Source organism: Dipteris shenzhenensis, chromosome 12 (genome assembly GCF_047967505.1).
Source record: "Dipteris shenzhenensis isolate YYH24624 ecotype China chromosome 12, Dip_SZ_1.0, whole genome shotgun sequence".
In the NCBI taxonomy this organism is placed as follows: Eukaryota; Viridiplantae; Streptophyta; class Polypodiopsida; order Gleicheniales; family Dipteridaceae; genus Dipteris; species Dipteris shenzhenensis.
The window spans coordinates 17,838,479-17,858,260 of NC_141607.1; the positions used below are offsets into that span (position 1 = coordinate 17,838,479).

General features: G+C 45.4%; 1 protein-coding gene across 2 annotated transcripts in view; it reads right to left on the bottom strand.

Moving 5' to 3' along the window:
• Nucleotides 1-19,447, bottom strand: part of LOC147895914 (DUF21 domain-containing protein At2g14520-like) — a 109,493-nt gene extending 90,046 nt beyond the window's left edge. Inside the window, exons 1-6 of one of the 2 annotated variants that reach the window (XM_087382431.1) lie at nt 18,312-19,447; nt 17,885-18,211; nt 17,625-17,701; nt 17,444-17,527; nt 17,204-17,317; nt 5,226-5,312 (exon numbers count right to left, since the gene is read on the bottom strand). In XM_087382431.1, coding sequence (XP_087238557.1) covers nt 5,226-5,312; nt 17,204-17,317; nt 17,444-17,527; nt 17,625-17,701; nt 17,885-18,056 — 534 coding nt within the window. In that variant the 5' untranslated portion in view covers nt 18,057-18,211; nt 18,312-19,447. Of the gene's footprint in view, nt 1-5,225; nt 5,313-17,203; nt 17,318-17,443; nt 17,528-17,624; nt 17,702-17,884 lie in introns of both variants that reach the window. The other variant, XM_087382430.1, reaches the window with a different exon arrangement.
• Between the last annotated feature and the right edge of the window lie 335 nt (nt 19,448-19,782).

The following is a 19,782-nucleotide window of genomic DNA, read 5'->3' on the forward strand; positions in this document are numbered from 1 at the left end:
CCTCACATGAGGAGAGCATGGGGGAGTGACACCTCTCATGTGGCAGGAGGAAGGATGAGGGATGAGCACGCTGCCACATGGTCAGCACCCAGGCTGTCATGTGGGCTGCATACAGAATCCTTCTTAGGGTTTATCTTTTTTGTATGTATTGGACCGATCCACGTGGGAGTGCCATGGAGCTGCCCTTCATTGGGTCCTCCATGGGCCTAAAGCGAAAGGTCAAAGGCTGAAAATTCTCAGGAAACAGCCCATGGAGTGGGTACGGGATCAGCCCAGTAGCAAATGGTGCAAGGCAAGGGGGTTTAATACTCCCCTGACCTGGTCGGCCAGTCTTCACACTGGGTCAGCCACCAGACTGGCCAGTCAGCCAGTTTCGGTCATTCCGAGGTCCATTGAGCCCCATATAAAGCCCCCATAGGGGGAAGGCAAAGAACCTTCAGGAAATCCCTTTGCCAGAAGCAAAGGAGGCCGGCCCTCAGAAGTGCACAGGCAAGGCACTAGAGCGGGCAGCTGCCAACACAAGTGCAGCAGCAAGGCAGAGAATCCAGCTTGTGTTCCAAACTCCAGAAGTGCATCCTCGCACGAGAGACTGTGGCAGCAGCAGGGTGCAGAAAACGCACCGGCAGATCCAGTAGCCCTTAGCCATTGTGAAGAGCTCAGAAGGTAAGCAGATCACATAGGGCAGAAAGGTGCTTACAAGGCATTTTTTGGGGCTCCTGCCTAAGCCACAAAAGATCTCATTGCAGAGGCACAGTGCAAAATGAGTGAGCAAAATTTTGGCAACAGTTTGTGTCCTCAGATCTAGCACTATTGGAGGGGCATCCTGCTGTCCACGTAGTGTAGATGTGCAGGTCCTCACAATGGACATTTATATAAAGTTCTAGCCATATATTGCTCTGAGCATAGTATATGTTTAAATGCATGTGTGCAATAATGAGTATCTAACAATGCCATAGGAGCGATATGGGAGCATATTGGCCATCCTATGGATTTGGAGGACAAGAGGCTCATTTGCGACAAAGAACAAAGCATACACTTTATGGCAAAGAACACCTTGCACTCAATCATGTCCTCGAGGCAGAAGCAATTAGTCAGGTCACTGGTCAAGAGTTCACAGTCAAGACCCCGCAATGGTTATAGACGATGCAAGTCACTCAACGGTTGAACTGTTTAACCACATCGAGTCAAACATTAGGGGGGGATTGAGAAAACCAGAGAATGTGATTGCCAATGCTCACAGCAGAAGGCATGGTAGCACCTTCCAACATGAAAAGCCAGTGCAATGACTTCCCAGAGTTCCAACAGCATAAGTACCTTTTATTGAATGACCAGCCCCACGACTATGCCACTCACGACGAGTGGTTTGGCCAAGGTAAACTTTGTGCACTCTCTCTGCTCAAACCAGCATTTTACATCAGGCCCATGATGCTACAATTGGTGGACGTCAAGAGTCTAGGGCACTCTGGAAAGTGTTGGAAAGGTCACCTCCCCATCTGTAAGCCCCCATATGAGGAGAGCATGGGGGGGGTGAACCTAAAGTTTGAGAGACTGACACATGATCAGCAGCATGGCTGCCATGTGGGCAAGAATCAAAGAGAGAGGAGTATCCCAGACAGACGGCCTGCATCATGTTTGGCACATGGCGCAAGATGGCGCAAGATGGCGGAGGAGCCAGCAGCCAGGTCGGCCTGTTTGGAGGCTGGTAGGGCTGGTCACAGCCAGCCTACCAGGCCTGGAACAAGGGCAGACTATGGGGGGGCTGGCCACTAAACCCCACAAGGCTTAAGGGCATGGCCCTGGTTTTATAGCCCACAGGGCAGTGGGGAGGCAGGGCACAAGTCGGCCTGCATAGGGGCTGTGCCCCTGCCTTGAAGTGTGGGCCAAAGGCCCTGGAAAAGTGAGCCCCAAAGGAGCAGACCAGGACAGGGCCTGATTGGGTCGGCCATAGACAGCCTGCCTAGTCGGTTTTTGCAGCCCTTGAAGGGCCTATAAAAGGAGGGCATCCAGCCCTTATTCATCATCCAATAGAGCAGCAGTTCAGGGAGCCAAAGGAGCAGGATCAGCCACCTATGGATCCAGAAGGAGACAAGTGGGCTGTAGAGCTGCAGACCTAGCTCAGAATGCTGTCCACCTAGGCTGGTGCAAAGACAGCAAGGTGGTTTGGATCTAGACGGACAGTCTACAAAAGCTCGAGGTGGAGCACGCGGGCTCAAGTCTAGAGATAGCCAGCAAATAGGAGGAATGGACTTCCACGACTGGAGGACAATGCCCTTGCGAGAAGGAGGGTGACTCAGGTTCAGTCAAGTGCGTTCAAAGTTTTGGTCTACTGAAGGTTAAGTTTGTTCAACTTTGTTGTGTGGTTTAGCAATAGAGATGTCGACCTCTTCAGCCTCTTCAGCCCCTGCTCTCCTTTCCTCCTCCCCCAGATTTATTTCTTTCACTATCCCTAACTTTGGAGAGTCTGGGAAACTGGATGGGTCAAATTACCCGATCTGGAAGGTGAAGATCCGGAGTCATTTAGTGGCTCGGAAGCTGTGGAAATTGACGACAGGAGTGGAGGCGAAGCCGAAGGATATGGTGGACAAATAGAGGAATATACTCAAGGCAATAGACGGAGAGGAGCTCGAAGCTTGGGAAGACAGAGATGCCCATGCCCTAGCATTGATCATAGGGACTACGGCGGACTCTGTGCTTCCTCAAATCCAGATGGCCGACACGTCAGTAGAGGCGTGGATCATTCTGAAGAATTTGTACGAGACAGACAACACATCCCGGATCTTGCTTCTTCAGCATCAGCTCTACAACCTTGATATGGATGAGGGAGATTCGGTACATGACCACTTGACGAAGGTCAAGGTGGTGAGGGATCAACTGGTGTCATTTGGTCAGAAGGTGGACTCGTGCCATTTGGCCTTGATGATACTGAGGAGGCTACCTCGGAGTTTCAAAAGCTTTGTAATGACTGTGACAGCAAGACAGAGGACCAAACCTCTGACTTTTGAGGAGTTGGGTCCATCACTGCTACAGGAAGAAGCTAGGGAGAATCTCTACAACGACAAAGATGACAAGGCGCTATTGGCGAAGGACTACGTTGGCAAAAGGTGTTTTGAATTTGGACAGAAAGTCTACAAAAGCTCGAGGTGGAGCACGCGGGCTCGAGTCTAGAGATAGCCAGTAGATAGGAGGGGTACCTTGTGGTAAGATCAAAGGACCACACCGTTGGTGGGACTCTGGATCTATCTCTTTTGTATTGTGTCCATAGCTTTGGACGAAAATATATTATTTTGGTGGTTTCTCTATCTGGCTGGTTCATTGTCTATTGATGAGTCTGCACACCTATGCTATGCACATAAGTGCTCCTAGGCTATTCTATCAGTCTTCCGCTGTGCGTACCCTCTGTTGGGTCATTTCTAACAGAAAGTGCATCTTCAGGGTGATCTACACCAGTAATCTCTCTCAGGTATGCCAGAAAGTGAAGGCTCCTCATGGGAGCAGCCTGGTTAGCTCCACCCTCTTTAAGATTACAGATCGGCCTTTTAAGAAGATTAATATGGTCATTGATTTGCTAGTACCTATTGGTACCGGGAACACAATTTGTTTATAATGGACGAGTGTGGCAACATATCTGAGTTTCTTCAGCAGTTTTCATCCACAGACAATGGTCAAACAGACACAAGCTCACATTTGATCTACTGGATTGTTATGTCAGTGAGACACTAGTCCAATGAGAGCAGTATCTTCCATCAACACACAGTCATCTAGGACCGCATATGAGGCAGCACTTGGCAAATTTTTCAAGTCTCTTCTCACTAGGACTTCAGACGAAGTCATGGACAGCTATGAGCAGAATTTGAAGACCTAGCAGACCTAGCAAACAAGCACTGCAATGATATTCAAGTGAATCAGTGTTTATGAAGAAGAGATTCAAGCAAATTGGGATAACATGCCTCAAGCTCTCACAAGTCGCATCTCATTCACATCATCATCAATATCTCCATGAAACCTCAATTGCCTACCAAGAGCAGCTTTGGCACCCATACCAAAGGTGGAGCAGCCCGAGATTGTCGACAAAGCCTAGTGGTTGAGCTAGAGCAAATCTTGTTGCACAAGTTCAAGGAAGGTACCAGCAACCGCCAGAGATTATAAGCCATCAAGTTCAAGCATCAGGGCACTCACACAAGGGACCATGGATGGATGAAGACTTTTCCCCAGACTATCCACACCTCTTTATAGGATACAAAAGGCCTTCAATCTTCAGTAGACTGCTTCAGCTTCAACACAGGCATCTATAAACTGTGGAGACATCTACCAGTGCAGCCCTTTAAGCCTTAAAGGGCTTCCAAATAGAAATATTCCACAAAGAAGCGGCAACAATCTGCAGCAGCATGCAGGGCTATGTATGGGCAGCAGCACTCACCTAATGTCAGCAAGCAAGTCAGCTCCAAGACCGGCAGCATGACATATCAGCTGGGTACAAGTCACTGCAATCAGGAGCCAGGATAGCCTATAAAAGGCTTCCTACCCCCTCATACTAAACATCTTCATCTGCAGCTCCTCAGCCTTCAGTAGGGAATACGAGAGCAGGGACAGTCAGCCCCTCTCCACTCCTCCCTCACAGAAAGGCCTATGCCTTCACCATCTGTAAGAAGCAGTCAGCCTTCATCTGCAGTTGTATATGTTCAGCTTTTTGGCTTAATCATCAGAAGTACTCTACAGAGGTCATCATACACCCAATTGCATGCAAATGTAAATCCTAGTTCAATTAATCTTTTGAACTTCAATATTCAGTCAGCTAGTACACTGAGGTTTGTCATAGCAAATTTTAGCTTACATGCGGTTAGTTGTAGCGCTTAGGCTCTCCCACATATCTTAACTGCAAATGATGTAATTTTTGTCTCATGACCATTTTACTCTCCCGGAGATGTTTATAAACTTTATTTCTTTCTTTCTCAGGCTCGTATATTGTCACATATCTCCCAAACCATCCTTCTAAAGTTAAATAAAGTCTATTTGCCCTTCTCTAAATGTTGTGCACATATAATTATGGAAAGGATACATTAGTCCAACCATGTTTTCTGCTAAACCTACATGTATTGAATATATCTATGTTGTGTGGATTGTAATGCACAACACCTTTGAATCAAAACCATGACCTTCAAAACCAGGTTGAGAGAACCATCTATAATAAATTCAAATATGGTTTCATGCAGGAGATTTTGACCTACTTCATTCCCATGCATGTCGACAAGAGTCTTCAACTCTGCTCGGCGAAAAAGAGCAACATGGTCTTTCCCAAGCAGTAAGTCCAGTAGCTGCAAGGGCCAATAAATTCCAATACAGTTTTCAACCTCTTTACCCTTCCAAAAGGCAAGCAGACCCTATGTTGAGCTACTGTAAACAACCTCAAGAATAAGAAGGATAAACAAAATGAGTTTAAAATGTTTATAAAATAAATAAAAAAAGAAAAACTCTAACTTGTAATCAACCTGCCTTCACAGTTGTGCAAAATCCAAAATCAACAAAAAAATCATTTCGAGCCCTACATGGACTAATAGAGGCTCATAGGACACAACACTTGCTACATCTACAAAGGAGCGAAATCACTACTGCCGTATCATATTTACTGGGTAGCCTGAATACATCTTTCATCAACCTAGTGATTACACATACTGACCCCACGTCAACAGGCTAATTTCCTTTCTTCTGCGACAAAATGAACATGTATTAACGCCAGCTAACAACTTCAAGTTCCCAAGTACAAAATGATAGTTTGAGGATACCTTAAATTTTCAAAGAATAAAAGAGGCGAATCCTTTTTTAATTAACAAACCCCAACATTCCAAACTTCCTAAATCTCAAAAATTACAATTAACCAACAAGAACTGGCATAATGCGAGAATCCTGTCTCCAAGCTTCATAGTCAAGACACCAATAGGGCTATGTTTAGTGCAGTATTTGGGGCCAATGGGTCAGCCCTAGCACAAGGGACCGTAGAAACAGCTCAAGGGGGCACGATACTTGTCCATATTACCATTTCAGCAAAAAACAAAGAATGGCTCTCTCTCTCTCTCTCTCTCTCTCTCTCTCTCTCCCTCTCTCTCTGTGAATGCAAAAATACCTCGGGGAAGACATATCAATGTTTAAAAGGCATCTAGTCTGGAAAATTACAGGTTGACATGATCTAGAAGTGGAGAGGGGCAAGTGGGCAAGACCTAGGATACCCAGAGAGGAAAGAACATGCAAAATCTGCTCCACAGAGGAGGTAGAACAGCATGTACTCCTAAGATGTAGAGCCTAAGCGAAGGCTATGGGGACAGCAAAGACATCTGAAAATTCTATTTTTGTATTTAAGGGCAAGAGACATCTGAAAAATCTATTGGAGCAGCCAGCCAAAAACCTAGGAACCTACTTCGAAACACTGCAACAGGTGCTAGGACTAGCAGACAAGTTAGCCCAACAAGTACTCACTACATAGCAAGTTTATGATATTTTCCGTCACTGGATGTAAGGATCACTATTTGTTAATAATAATCACCAGCCTCATAGATCCTGAAGGTCTCACACAGATTTTAATACAATCATATCATATCATCTCTCTCTCTCTCTCTCTCTCTCTCTCTCTCTCTCTCTCTCTCTCTCTCTCATGATCAAGTGACTTTAGGAGATGCAAATCCCATAGTCATGATTTGGGGGGCAATGAGTCTATACGAGTCAATTAGTGAGACAGTACATGCCCCTGGAGGCCTATCAAATTGGGTTAAACACACAAGCAAGGATGCCCACTCTCACCGACACTATTTGGGCTCTATATTGATGAGACCACGACTTTCATTGACTGCCTAGGAGGTCAGGATCGTTGCAGGCTGATTTGATGATACAGATATCGTTGTATGCAAATGACATAGTCCCTCTATCCTCTCCAATAGAGGGCTTACAAAGACACCTAGAGGCCCTAGAGGTATTCTACATAGAGAGAAACCTGATAGTCAACCTTGGAAAAACCAAGGTTATGATTTTCAACACCTCATGGGCAGTACTTCATCGACACAACTTCACTTATCAAGGGGAGCAAGTGAAAGGTTATGCTTTCAGGCACATTTCCACAACCCCCGACAAAGGGATGGCTATTTGACACATTGGTGAGACCGACAACCATGTACGCAGCACCCTTCAAGGGGAGTGATCTATCAGCGAGACTGGGAGGCGACACTTCAAGAGGCTGCAGGTGATTATGGGATCTAGGATGATTCGGAGCAAGTCCTCAATCCCCCACCAAATCGTACAAGCACAATTTGCCATGACACCACTCTAGATTGATGCCATCTTCTAGATGGCCACTTATGCACACTTGCATCATTGTTTAATTTTCTTGCTTATGGATCTTTCTTCTAATAGATACCTCATGGTTGAAGTGTCATCATTTGGGATTTCTTTCTTTCCTTGGCGAATGATGTGGATCTTACTACCAGATTCTTTGGTGAATGAGATGTCTAGTGCTACTTAGGGCATATAATTCATTTTGACAACATATTCGTATGAGATTCTTGGCATGGTATAGTGCTTGACATTTTGTGGATCTTCATGCATTTTGTGTGTCTCTTGGTGTGGACTTAGTTTGCGTGGAGATTGGGGAGCAAATCTCCAAGCACCTTAGTGCATTTCAAGACAAGGGCAAGCACGCTGCGCCCAAATATAGCAATCATTCTAAGAGTTTTGATGCTTGTACCACATTAATTTTATGGAGGATGCTCGACGCCCTCAATTTTTCTTGAGTATTCTGATGAGTCTGCCCATCAGCACTGTTGGCCTATTTACCTCACCAATCACCATGCTTGGCGAGGAAATAGTTTCATGCCACGATTCACAGCAATGAAAGAGAGGTCTACCCTCCTCACAACCTTTGGCTTGCAATTCCCACACATGATGGCAAGACCATGCAGCACAAGACAACCATGGGACCTTGGATCATAAGAGGGTCACTTTTTAGTTCATTGTTGGTTCTTTCCGTTAGGACCTCAGAGTTGCATCAATTAAGTACTGTGATGGTATGCCATTCCATGCACGGAATGGCGCTGATGGTAACACTCAAATCGATGATGAGGAGTAATATTGGGATGCTCAGGACTCAATATCCATGGATCCATTGATGGATGCCAGAAATACTGAGACACTCCGGCTGAGAGGCAGCGTTGATGGCACAACTCATATGTTACAGTACCCACAATTCCATCAATACTAGAACCTTGCACAAGGTGAAACTTGCAGCCACAGAGATTTGACCATGGACTGAGAGTTGAGTGCCAATGGATAGCACCTAATAGCAAGCTTTGTTGTTAGGATGTGCGGAAGCAAATCTCAAACTTTGTAACAAGGTTTTCATCAAGTATCTTATCAAACAGAGGGGCCTATATGAAGATAAAATTATTAAGGCAGCCTGCAAGAGCTCTTCCATCTCTTAAGAGATTGATAAGCAAAATTCACTACCTTAGATGCTCCTTGTGGACAATAGCGAAATCTAAATTCGTTCACCCCCACTCTTGGCAAATTCATGTGCAGCATTCGCTACCTTAGGCGCTCCTTATGGACAACCACCATATATAGTTTTGCTCTTTGGGAAAGGATCTCTGTAATGAAGGGGAATTAATGCCAAGTTAGTGGAGTTAGCACTAGCAGTACAATTGGCTAGAGGGGGCTGAATAGAAGAATTTGGAAAGCCCCACCTCTATGCATTAGTACTCATACTTTGCTTCGACTCCTTATCCTCTAATCTACTCCAAGCTCCTACCAAAATCTTTCCGCACACCACACTTTCTAACCGTCCACCGCCATTAGGGTCCATGCCTTGTATTAGGCGGTATGATGACGAGTGTAAGGCTCTTCGTCGACAACTCCGATTCAAATCCCAACATGGCCTACCAAGTGAACCAGACACGTTACGCGAGTACCGTCGTCTAGTTCACCAAAAGAAACAAAAATTTGTTCGCCAAGAGGATGAATTACTGAACATTCTTTTCAATAATAATTCCAAAGACTTTGGCAACAGTTTCTTGAACGGTGGTCCCCTCTCCACTCACAGACACTCAAGTTTGGCACAACTACACCTGCACACTTTATGACATCCCAACCATTCACACTTGATCTCTTGCACCTACCACGACCTACCTCTTGCACTTTTTTTTTTACTAAGGGGGCATCAAAGAGACGGTCACGAAACTTCATAATGGCCGAGTGAAGGATCATGAGGGAATATGCACTGACTCTGTTGCATACGGGATTGATATCCTAGCCCCCATCCTTGCAAAGCTATTTAATGAAGTAGTTTGTCTCTAGTTCCCATGCACTTGGACCCAAGGCTTTGCAGAAATCCACAAAGCAGCAATATACCCTCTGTCTCCGTGTCCTGGCCTCCTCTATGACACTCCTAAGTATCAAGATGTGAGCCATGGTCCAAGAGGCGATGCTCTCTAACTTGAGGAATGGCCTACAGAAAGTGAAAGGGGTGCATAGCTTAGATCAGCTAGATACAGAGAGGCTGACATTGTCTATGCTAGTATTCTCTGAAATAAAGGAGAAGAAGCTTGGGTGCACAATGTCGAATATGTTTTCAATCAAAAAGATCAATATGGCTCCAGTGGTGGTTGGATGCAGAAAGGAAGCAATGCAGGATCATCCCCATCTGAGAATTCTTTGGGCTTCAACAACATGCAAGAAAAGGCAAGACAGCCTAAGTGTAGAAGTTATTGATTGAGTGACAACATTTTGGTGCAAGAATATGAGAGTTAAAATCCAAATAAGAAGGACATCTACAAACATCGGAGAGGATGCAAGCACTGGGATGAGCACATCATACATATGCTTGATACAACGGAGGTTAGTGGTTGCTAAACCAAGCCATGGTTATCTAGGATGAATTTTGGAATAGTTTAATTGCTTAAGTTAATTTCTAAGCTGGGATGGCTTGGACTTAATGTGATTGTCCTAAACCATCCCAGTGGTTGGAACATCATGCAATATATTACCTTGGTAGTTTAGGTCAAACGCCAGCTATGGAATAGTTTAATTTTTAAACTTAATTTCTAAACTGGGCTGACTTGGACTCAATATGATTGTCCTATACCAGCCCGAGGGTTGGAACATCATGCAATATATCACCCTACTAGTTTACGTCAAACACCAGTTATGTGATTGTCTCTTAAGCTAGCGTGGTTGAACAACAATATATTTCACCAACCCGGTGGTTGACTGTGAATGAGTTTTAGAATGGTTTAGTTGTTTAATTTCTAAATTGGCCTTAATGCGATTGTCTTAAACTAGTGATGTGTTTCCTAGTAGTTCAATACCAGTTAAGTGTGTGGGCGGATGTAGCCCAAACACACTTATAAACTCTTTATCTTCAACAATAATATAGGACCCGTGGTCACGTCAAAAGCCTGCCTGTCCATCTGCTCTGAGTCCTTGCATCTCTGCATAGCGACTGACCTCCATATCCAGCACTAAAGCATATATCTTGGACATGACATGCTCGATCATAATGGTCCTGTAGTTACTTAGATCCATGAGATCCCCTGCCTTGTGGATAGGTGTGATAGGATCGATGACACAGTGCCTTGAGCACGCCTCATCAGGCAGCTACAGGAGTAGGGATATGGGCCAGAGATAGTTTAAGCTGTTATGGCACTTTATGAGAGGGTTTCTAGCAAGGTCCGAACGAGGGACGGATGGACAGATGTAACCAGACCTCAAATCTATCGTCGTGAAAAACCGAGCACCCTTGAGTTCATCCAACAGGTCATCTATCTTGGGGATTGGAAACCTATTCTTGATAGTGTCCTTATTTAGATCCATGTAATCAATGTACATGCAGTATGATCCATCCTTCTTCTTCACCAGAAGCACCGGAGAGGCAAAAGGAGAAGTGCTATGAGAGATGAAGTTCTTCTCAAGCAATTCCTGCACCTATACTGCCACTTCCTCCTGCTAAACCTTAGAAAGACGGTATGGGGCTTTGTTTATGGGCTTACTACCAGGCTCTAGAACAATGGCATGATCCACATCCCTCTTGGGCCCTCTTGGGAGGCAATTGGGATGGCATATCAGCAAATACATCAGTAAACTATGATAGCCCTGAGATACTGACACATTCAATGCGTAGAGGGCATGTTCCTTCCTGAGCTCTCTGGCTAACTGCCTTGCTGAAATGACCTGCAATTTAGGAGTGGCAATGCCATGCAATGTTACAATTCTACACTTGTGAACAAAGCTGAGTGATAGGGCATTTAAATCCATGCTGATTTTACCCAAAGATTTCAGCCAATCGCAGCCCAAGACAGCATCTATTGGGCCCATATCCAGTGCCAAGAGATCCCCAGCAAATTCATATCCTCAAAGAGCTTGATCCTTGCATCTTGGCAACAAAATTTACTAACCAAATGCTGTCCATTTGCCACCTCTACTCTCGGCCCATGATCAATCTCAATAGCAATCAGTCCCACCTTCTGTAAGGTCTTAGAATTGATGAAACTATGAGTGCTACCGCTGTCCACAAGCATGTAAACAATCCTGCCATTAATTTGTCCTTTCAATTTAATAGTTTCAGCACTTTGGCACCCATCAAGGCATGAGAAGAGAGAGCATAAATGGCTTGCTGTGCATCCCAATAGATCTCCTCTTCGTCCACAGGAGCATTGCCATTTGCATCCTCTCACGCAAGAAAAGGCATAGCAACCTGATGCTTCACATGAAAGACTTTAGGCCAACGGCCTCGCATGTTACGTATGGGCTGAATGTCATCGGAATGTATACCATGCATATTATGTTCATTAGCACTACAGGGGTCAAAGGGGAAATCAGCCCCCTTCGTGGCTCCAACATCTGGAGCTTCTTCCACGATTTGTGCACCCTCTGAATCATCATGAGAGGCATCCAAAGTCTCAGAAGCATCCATCAAATCCTTATCATCCGATATCTCAATAATCATGCTGAGTTTTGCAATACCACTAATATGCATTTTGCAAACTTCTTGATGCTCAGGAGTCCACTTCTCACCACACTTAAAGCATAAGTTTGCCCTCTTTCTGCTGTCCATAATAGCCCTGGTGTGTTGTCAAGTCCAACACTTGGCTTAGCTCCTGGCTTAGTCTCAAATGACATGTATGGCTTAGCACATGGCATCTTGCTGCCTGTAACTGTGGGAAACCTTGGAATGGTGTTGCTGCTGATTTTCTTTCATTCCAATCATTCAGCTTAGGCTTCTTCTCAGCCTCATTGGCATTCCCATATGCGCTACCCGCTGTCATCTTATATTTGTTGGCATATTTGGGCTCAAATACCTCTGCCAATTGGGCTGCACGCTCAATTGTTTGAGGGTTATGTGCCTTCACATCTGCAACGAGAGAAGGACTTAACACATGAATGAAACGCAGCAGCTTTCCCTTTTCAGATACGTCTTGCACAAACAGGGAATGCCTCTAAAAGCGCTGCAAGTACTCTTGGACCATACCGGTCTGTGACAAGGCATTAAATTCAGCCAAGTGCTGATCTAAGACAAGTGGGGATGCAAATGTAGTGACCATCAATGCTTTGAAACCCCTCCAAGTGGTTGGTCTCTAAGGCGAATCCCTCACGTATCGCCACCATGTGTGGGCATAGTCCTACATATGCACACCTGCAAAAACGATGCGCTCCTCCTCTCAGACTTGGGGTAGAAGCGGAAATAGTCTTCCAGCTTCGTGAGCCACTCCTCCAACTCATTGGGAGAGCGAGTGTCCCCTTTAAACTTATGCACTGTGAGTTTGTCCTTGATATCCTTGACTGCATAATTCTTGTGTGTAGCCTCCGTAAGTGCGGGCATCATCACGCTTGAGGTTCACATAATTGGAGAAGGGCATCTCAAGTTTGATGGCCTCATGTAAAGCCTTATATGAACGCAAAGAATCTACCAACATGTCATTAAAAGTGGCTTGCTACCCACCACCAACCCCCTGCTGCGTAGTAGCTACCATCTGATGCACTAGCTGCGTCTGGCTATATGTGCTCGTTGGCGGAGCAATAGGTGCATGAACCCCAGGCTGGGTCTCTCTACCAAATGCATCTCTCCGAAATGATGGCATACCAAAGGGCTGAGAAGAGGACTGACCTCTCTCCTAGGGGTGTGCGCTGCCATAAAAACCAAAGCCAACTCAAGGCATACTCACTGGTGTGATGAAAGGAGCACTAACCAGATGCACACCAACGGGGGCCCAAAAGAGACGGCTCAGCCTGCATAGATGCAGAAAGCTATGAGCCAAAAAATGGCCTGACATCCTGCAAGAAGGTGCTTTGTGCACAGAAAATGCATCATCTAAGTCCAAATAATCCCCATGCTGGGGTACATGCAATGGTCTAGAAGATTGATGCTCACAGGCACGACGAGCAACTGCCATGAAACCCCTGCGTGGAGTAGACAAAACATCATGACTGTCTGAATGGTCCCCTTGATGGGATGTGGGCAAGAGCCGTATCCTGCATAGCCATGGCTGTGGTAGGCTGCTGGCTGAACTCCTGTCCTATCTGTCGAAAAGCATCCTGGAGCATAGAGGAAAGGGCATCCAAAAACTCTGTCTACGCTGCCTGCACTTCCTGGGATGCAAGAGAGAGAAGCTGAGTGAAAGGAACCACTGTACCACCAATGGATGCAACCATTGTGGTAGGCACTTGCTCATATTGAGCAACCTCATCACTATCATGCAATATGTCACGAGGGGCACGCTTCGGTGGCATGGTGACTAGCTCTGGAGAGAGGAGCTCGAATGCATGGTGACTAACTCTAGAGAGAGGAGCTCAAATGTAGGCAAGGAGAAATGGATAGCAAAACCCTGCGTAATGAGCGCCTGAGATAGTGCATGGAAACACGAAAAATGTTGATGGAGAGGTTAGGAAAAAAGGTCGTCAAAGAAGCTTCGAAATGGAGCCAAAATGGCTCCAAACGGGCTGTGAAAGGCCCCTAAAAAGAGGCTGAAAAGTGAACTTTTTACCCTTTTTTTGAGGGGGGTTTCCCTAAGTCACCTAGGATGATTAGGACTCCTAACCTAAGACTGGTAAGGCAGTTAGGACACTGACTTAGTCTAACCCAACCTAACCCTATAATGGAACCCCAATAAGGTTAACCTAACTGTCCTAACCCGACCAACCTAACTAAACCTAACCAAACTAACCCAACCCAGTAACAAGTTAGACCTAACCAAACCTAAACTTCTGTTAGTCTACCCTAGGCTAAGGTTTGCAGGAACAGAAAACGGGAAGCGGCGATGGCGTCGAGTAGGGCGGCACATGGACGCGGGCGGGGCGGCGAGGGCGTGGAATAGGGAGGCGTCGCAACCTTTAGACAAGCTGCAACTAGCACACGGGCTTGTGGAGATAGGTCTCGTTGATGGCGCATGTCGCACGGGTCTGAGTGGTGCCTTCAGCCCTCGAGATTTGGTGCCAAGTGACAAGCCAACAAAGTCTGACGATGGTCCGTACGTGCTTGAACACCTATTGAAGATTGGACTTCTCCCTTTTAGATTGGACGGGCCTGGTATGGAGCTGTGAGTATGGAGCTGGGTCATTGCAGCCAGCAATTGCTCACGTTCTGCCTACGCTCACGTTCATCGTTCGGTATGATTTGGCGTTGACAGGACCGTTGACAGATTTGCGTTGCAACCTGGCTTAATGCTGACGCTCTGGAGCGCACTTAGGCTAGTGTCAATGGTCTCAGTAGACTGGGTAGGATTTGGCGTTGACAGCTTGATGTTGAAGCTAGTTCCGAACAGGGCCGTAGGAAGGTGCTCTGATACCAATGTATAAAAGGGGTAGATCCATCGGTCTTTAGCAGACTTTGATAAACTTTCCTCTCTCTCTCTCAGTCAATCAAATTAAAAGACATGACGATTTGAATATTAGAGGAGTGCACTAGAACAGCTTCAACAAAGAGCCATAGAACTCGTCAAAGCCAAGGAAAGAGGCAAAATGGGCTGTTTCTAGAGAAGCAAAAAGAGTTATCAGGGATATCAAGTCTAAGCCAAAAGACTCTTAGTCTTCAGCTGATGTAATGATGGTCATATTATGTTAGTATCACAAATACATATGTTTTTATGATAAGGGTGGAGATACTTCACACTCCTATGGAGATGCTTCATTCACCCTCATTTTGGGGATTTGATGTAAAAGCTCTTGTTGGTCCCATAGATCTTTTTGGTCTTCCGCATGTGTTAATAGAGCTTTACTTCTTTCTCTCTTTCTTTCTTTCTTTCTTTCTTTCTCCATACCTTCTCTTTGGCTACTCTATCCCCCTCCCAGTTCTGCTCTTCCTTGCTTAATACTCTCTAACTTTCTCATCTTCATGGCAGCCTTCATCTCTATACTTCTTGAATTTGAAAAGCTTATCTCTGAGCTTGACTGGACATTTTACTTCCCTCTTGTGAGAACAATTTCATCGTTCCACCTCTGGGATTTTATTTGTTTTTAGATTTGATGGAAAACAGTTGTGATATCTTTTTGACCTCTTGAAAATGAGGGAGATGCACACTTTGCACCTTTGTTACTGAATATTCTTAGTAAGCGGGACTTCTTCCTCCAGATGGCGACCCTTGGTCATGAGAGCCACATGGTTTGCTCCAAGGATCTGCATCTGTTGAGTTGTATTGGCAAGCATACAACTCAGCCACGTAAGGTTTCGAGGTAGCTCAGGACCACCGCTAGGACCAAGGCCTTGGTCAGTCATGATGGCTAAATAACTCTTGGAGTAAAATGAAGGATGACACGACTCAGAAGCGGAAGCACACAAATTTGAGGATCGCAACTTAGAACTCCGATAACTAGAGTGAAGCTATATGGTAATTGCATTTGTGCCTGCGAAGGGGCTGCTATTTTTACCAGCTTTATACCTACCATGCCTATTATGACCCAAGGTATAACCTGCAATTTATAATCCTTTATACCTACTATGACTATTATGACCCAAGGCACGACCTACAATTTATAATCCTTTTGTTCTACTATTCACTCTTCCTCCAGATGCAGTCATGTTCACTCACTTGACTTTTGTTTCTCTGAATTTCATGTTGCCTTACGTCTTTCTTTCATAGAATGTTTGGGAGGGCCCTTTATAAGATAATATTCCCTGCAAGTCTTCCCCAATGCCATCAAAAAAAAACTTGAACCACTTCTTCATTTTTCATCCCATTTCCGATGGATGACATTTGTGAGTTTAGGTCCTTGACCCCTACAGTATACTGATGAGATGTCTGTCTAAAGCTGGAATTGGTTTGATATCTGAGTCTCAGCAGCCTTGTTGAGCTCCCTCACATTACCCAACAGTTCTCTTGAATACTTATGTTTATGGTATAATGCTTTCCTTGCCATGATGTCGCGTCTGGCACGTTCTCTCATTTTAGCGGGGGGTAGAGTCTCTATACTATATATACAAATGTCAATAAAATATATGAGAAGGATTGTTTCCATTGTTTACTTCGATGACTCATAGTTGGTCCGACAAGGTTTTGAAACTGTTTTGAAACTGTCTCATTCATGTTTGGGATAAGTTTACCTTCATATATGCTCCAATTATAATGATGAAAAGTTCTATGTTAAGAAAAGCTCCTCCGTCTACCTATGATAAGACTTCTCAGAAAAGCTTGAATCTCTGTTCCAAGATATGCTCAAACCGAGCTGATTGCTGGAATTAGTATAAAGTATGGGTTAATTGAACACAATTATAATGAGTAGAGCGGAGAAGCTTTAAGGCACCAATGGGTTTGCTTTAAGAGTATTATTAACAAGCCCTTACAACATTTGACATGGCTAAACCCCGTCGAATGTGCATCTCTGTTAGCGATCTTAACCCGTCACCCTTTTACCGCAAGTGGAAATCAAAATGAAATTTGAAAAATTGCGCCTTGTTAAACTGCAACCAAACTATTCGCCAAGATCCTCTGTTTTACTCGCTGAAACAAACACCGCTAATCGTAATTGATTAATTCTGCCCATCTGATGGTAGGCAAAACCATCCCTTTTGCATCGTTTGAATTAAGGAAAAACAGAGAGGATCTATAATACATCTTGACATTTTGGGGCTTTACATTTTGAAAGGGAAATACCAGCGGCAGTCAATATTTTTAGCAATTGGGAAAAATGGTTTCTCAAGCGACGAAACAACATCGCATAGAGAGCCAGGGTGGCCACATACCTTGCTAATGGGATACGTAATGGGAAAGCAAAGGAAAACCAGCAACCGAACTACTGGGATCATTGCTGCTCCAACTGCTAGTCCATACCTGGAGCAGACAGCTTGAGGGATAATCTGAGCGAAAAACAACCCAACAGTAAACCGATTTGAGACAGAGTCAGCCTGTGCTTTGTTGTTAAAAACGTGATAGGTCGTGACCTTGTAATGGGCTCAAAAAGATGAATACAAGGACACACTAACCTCACCAAACATTAAAATCAGCGTCACTGAAATCAAGATGGCCCCCCAAGCGTTTAACAATGCATTTAGAAATATCGGAAGAGCCTGCAAAGACCAGAACCTGTCGTAGAGCCTTCTTGAAGAAAAACAGCTTCTCCTTTGTTATCAAAGCTAATACGTAATGTAAGAAAAAACAGCATACCTCCATAGCAATGGCGTTACAAACGAGAAGCGTACACAACAGTAGATGTTGATTCTTCACGACGGGGAGGATCGCAGCTGGCTAGCGATAAACACATCATATCAGAGGCTGTTTCGTTGAAATCATTGACGCACGCATGGAATCACAATTGACATCATGGGCCGGTTTCTCGAGTAGAGAAGCGACAGTACAAACAAAGAAAAACGATCTTAAAACAACCAAGGGGAATACGTCGTCACCACAATCAAAGGTAATCGTACCCGCATACTTCTGATCCTGTGGTGTGCCAGATTTCTTGAGCACTTCCAAGTCTACGAGCCCCAACGACATCAAACCGAGCGTAAGTCCGGACATCATGCCGGCAAAGAGAACCAGTCCCCAGGAAATGAGAACATAGAGCCAGAAGTAGAGGCTGCAACATTTTTCACCCATGTTTCCTTGCTTTCTTGTTAGCTTTCGACAGACTACTGTGACGTGATTTCGTGTCCGCGATTGAGATCTTGAAAATGCTTCAGAATTTCGGCAGCAGACGTTAGTATTTAGCCGAGGGAGAATTTTATTATTGAGTGGATGGCTTAAACTTCCTCCTGAAGAAACACTCGAGTTTGAGATGATATATAGTTACTTGGGGCAATTGTTCCAGAAAACCATGCTTGCCTTGCAAAATTGGAAGAGTTATGATTGGACCTGAAACGGAAGAGGGAGGGTGTGGACACCTTGTAAGCTATGCTCAAGCGAGTAAAAAGGGAACATGTGCGGGGGCTCCCTTGAGAGGAATGCGAACGGTTAACAGCAGGGGAGGAGCATTTTGCATAGTTTCCCAGCCTTTGGACGAGTCGGATTAGGCCAAGAAATGGAGGAGCAAGGGAGGCGGAACCTTGCGGCCTGCAGCGAGGCAACAACTGGTTGAGGACGTCGGAAAGCGAAGAGGGAGAAGAACCTCGGGAATGGCGAGCGGGGGGAATGTTCGGGGCGCGGGGACAAGGGAAGGAAGCAAGGATTCAGGAAGACCGTGCAAATGTCGAATTGAAATTTGAGCTGGAGCTCGATGGAGCAAGCCTCAAGCCGCAAGGAGCGAGGTGTGGACTCGTGAAGATGGCGAAAGGAAAGATTCGAGGAATTTGATGCAGATGCGGATGCTCCTTGATGCTCGTGCTGCTGATGCTCCTTGATGCTCGAGCTGCTGAGGCTGCTTCAACCTCCTTGATGCTGGTGCTGGAAGCTCCTTGATGATGCTGCTGCTGTTGCTGCTGGAGATGGCGAAAGGAAATATTCGAGGAATTTGACAAAATCCGGGAAGCTGCTCCTAGATGTTGATGCAGATGCGGGTGCTAATGCCACCTGCGGATGCTACTTGATGCTGGTGCAGCTGTATGCCCCTTGCTGCTGGTGCTGCTGTACGCTCGTTGCTGCTGCTGGTGCTGGAGATGGCGAAAGGAAATATTTCGAGGAATTGGCAAGCTCCGGCTAGAAGTTGATGCAGATGGGGTGGCTGCTTGAGGCTGGTGCTGCGGGTGAGCTCGCTGGTGCTGCTGTAAGCTGCGTGCTGCGTGCTTGCTGCTGCTCTTGCTCTTGCTGCTGCTGCTGGCGATGGCGATGGCGATGGCGAAAGGAAATGTTCGAGGAATTCACAAAAATTGACAAAATCCGTGGAAGCTCCGGCAGATATCTGGATGTTGATGCAGATGCTCGTTGCTGCTGCTGCTCCTCTTGCGCTTGCTCTTGCTCTTGCTTGCTCGCTCTTGCTCTTGCTCTTGCTGCTGCTGGAGATGGCGAAAGGAAATGTTCGAGGAATTCACAAGAATTGACAAAATCTGTGGAAGCTCCGGTAGATATGTGGATGTTGATGCAGATGCTTGTTGCTGCTGCTACTGCTGCTGGCTATGGCGATGGCGATGGCGATGGCGATGGAGATGAATCTGGCAAGCAATCTCTTGGAAGTCGAATTCTTCTCGGCGAGATGCACGAAGCTTTTCAAAGGAAAAAAAAATGGCGATGATGATGAGAAATGGAACCGGAGATGGAATATAATAATAATTAATTAATTATTAAACTTGGTAGTTAATTGCTTCTGTGGCAATAACGCGCTGCTTGTTTCCAGTTTGGTCCCACCTACTACTTTCTTTCGCACATTATCACTCTTTTTAGCCAAATTTTC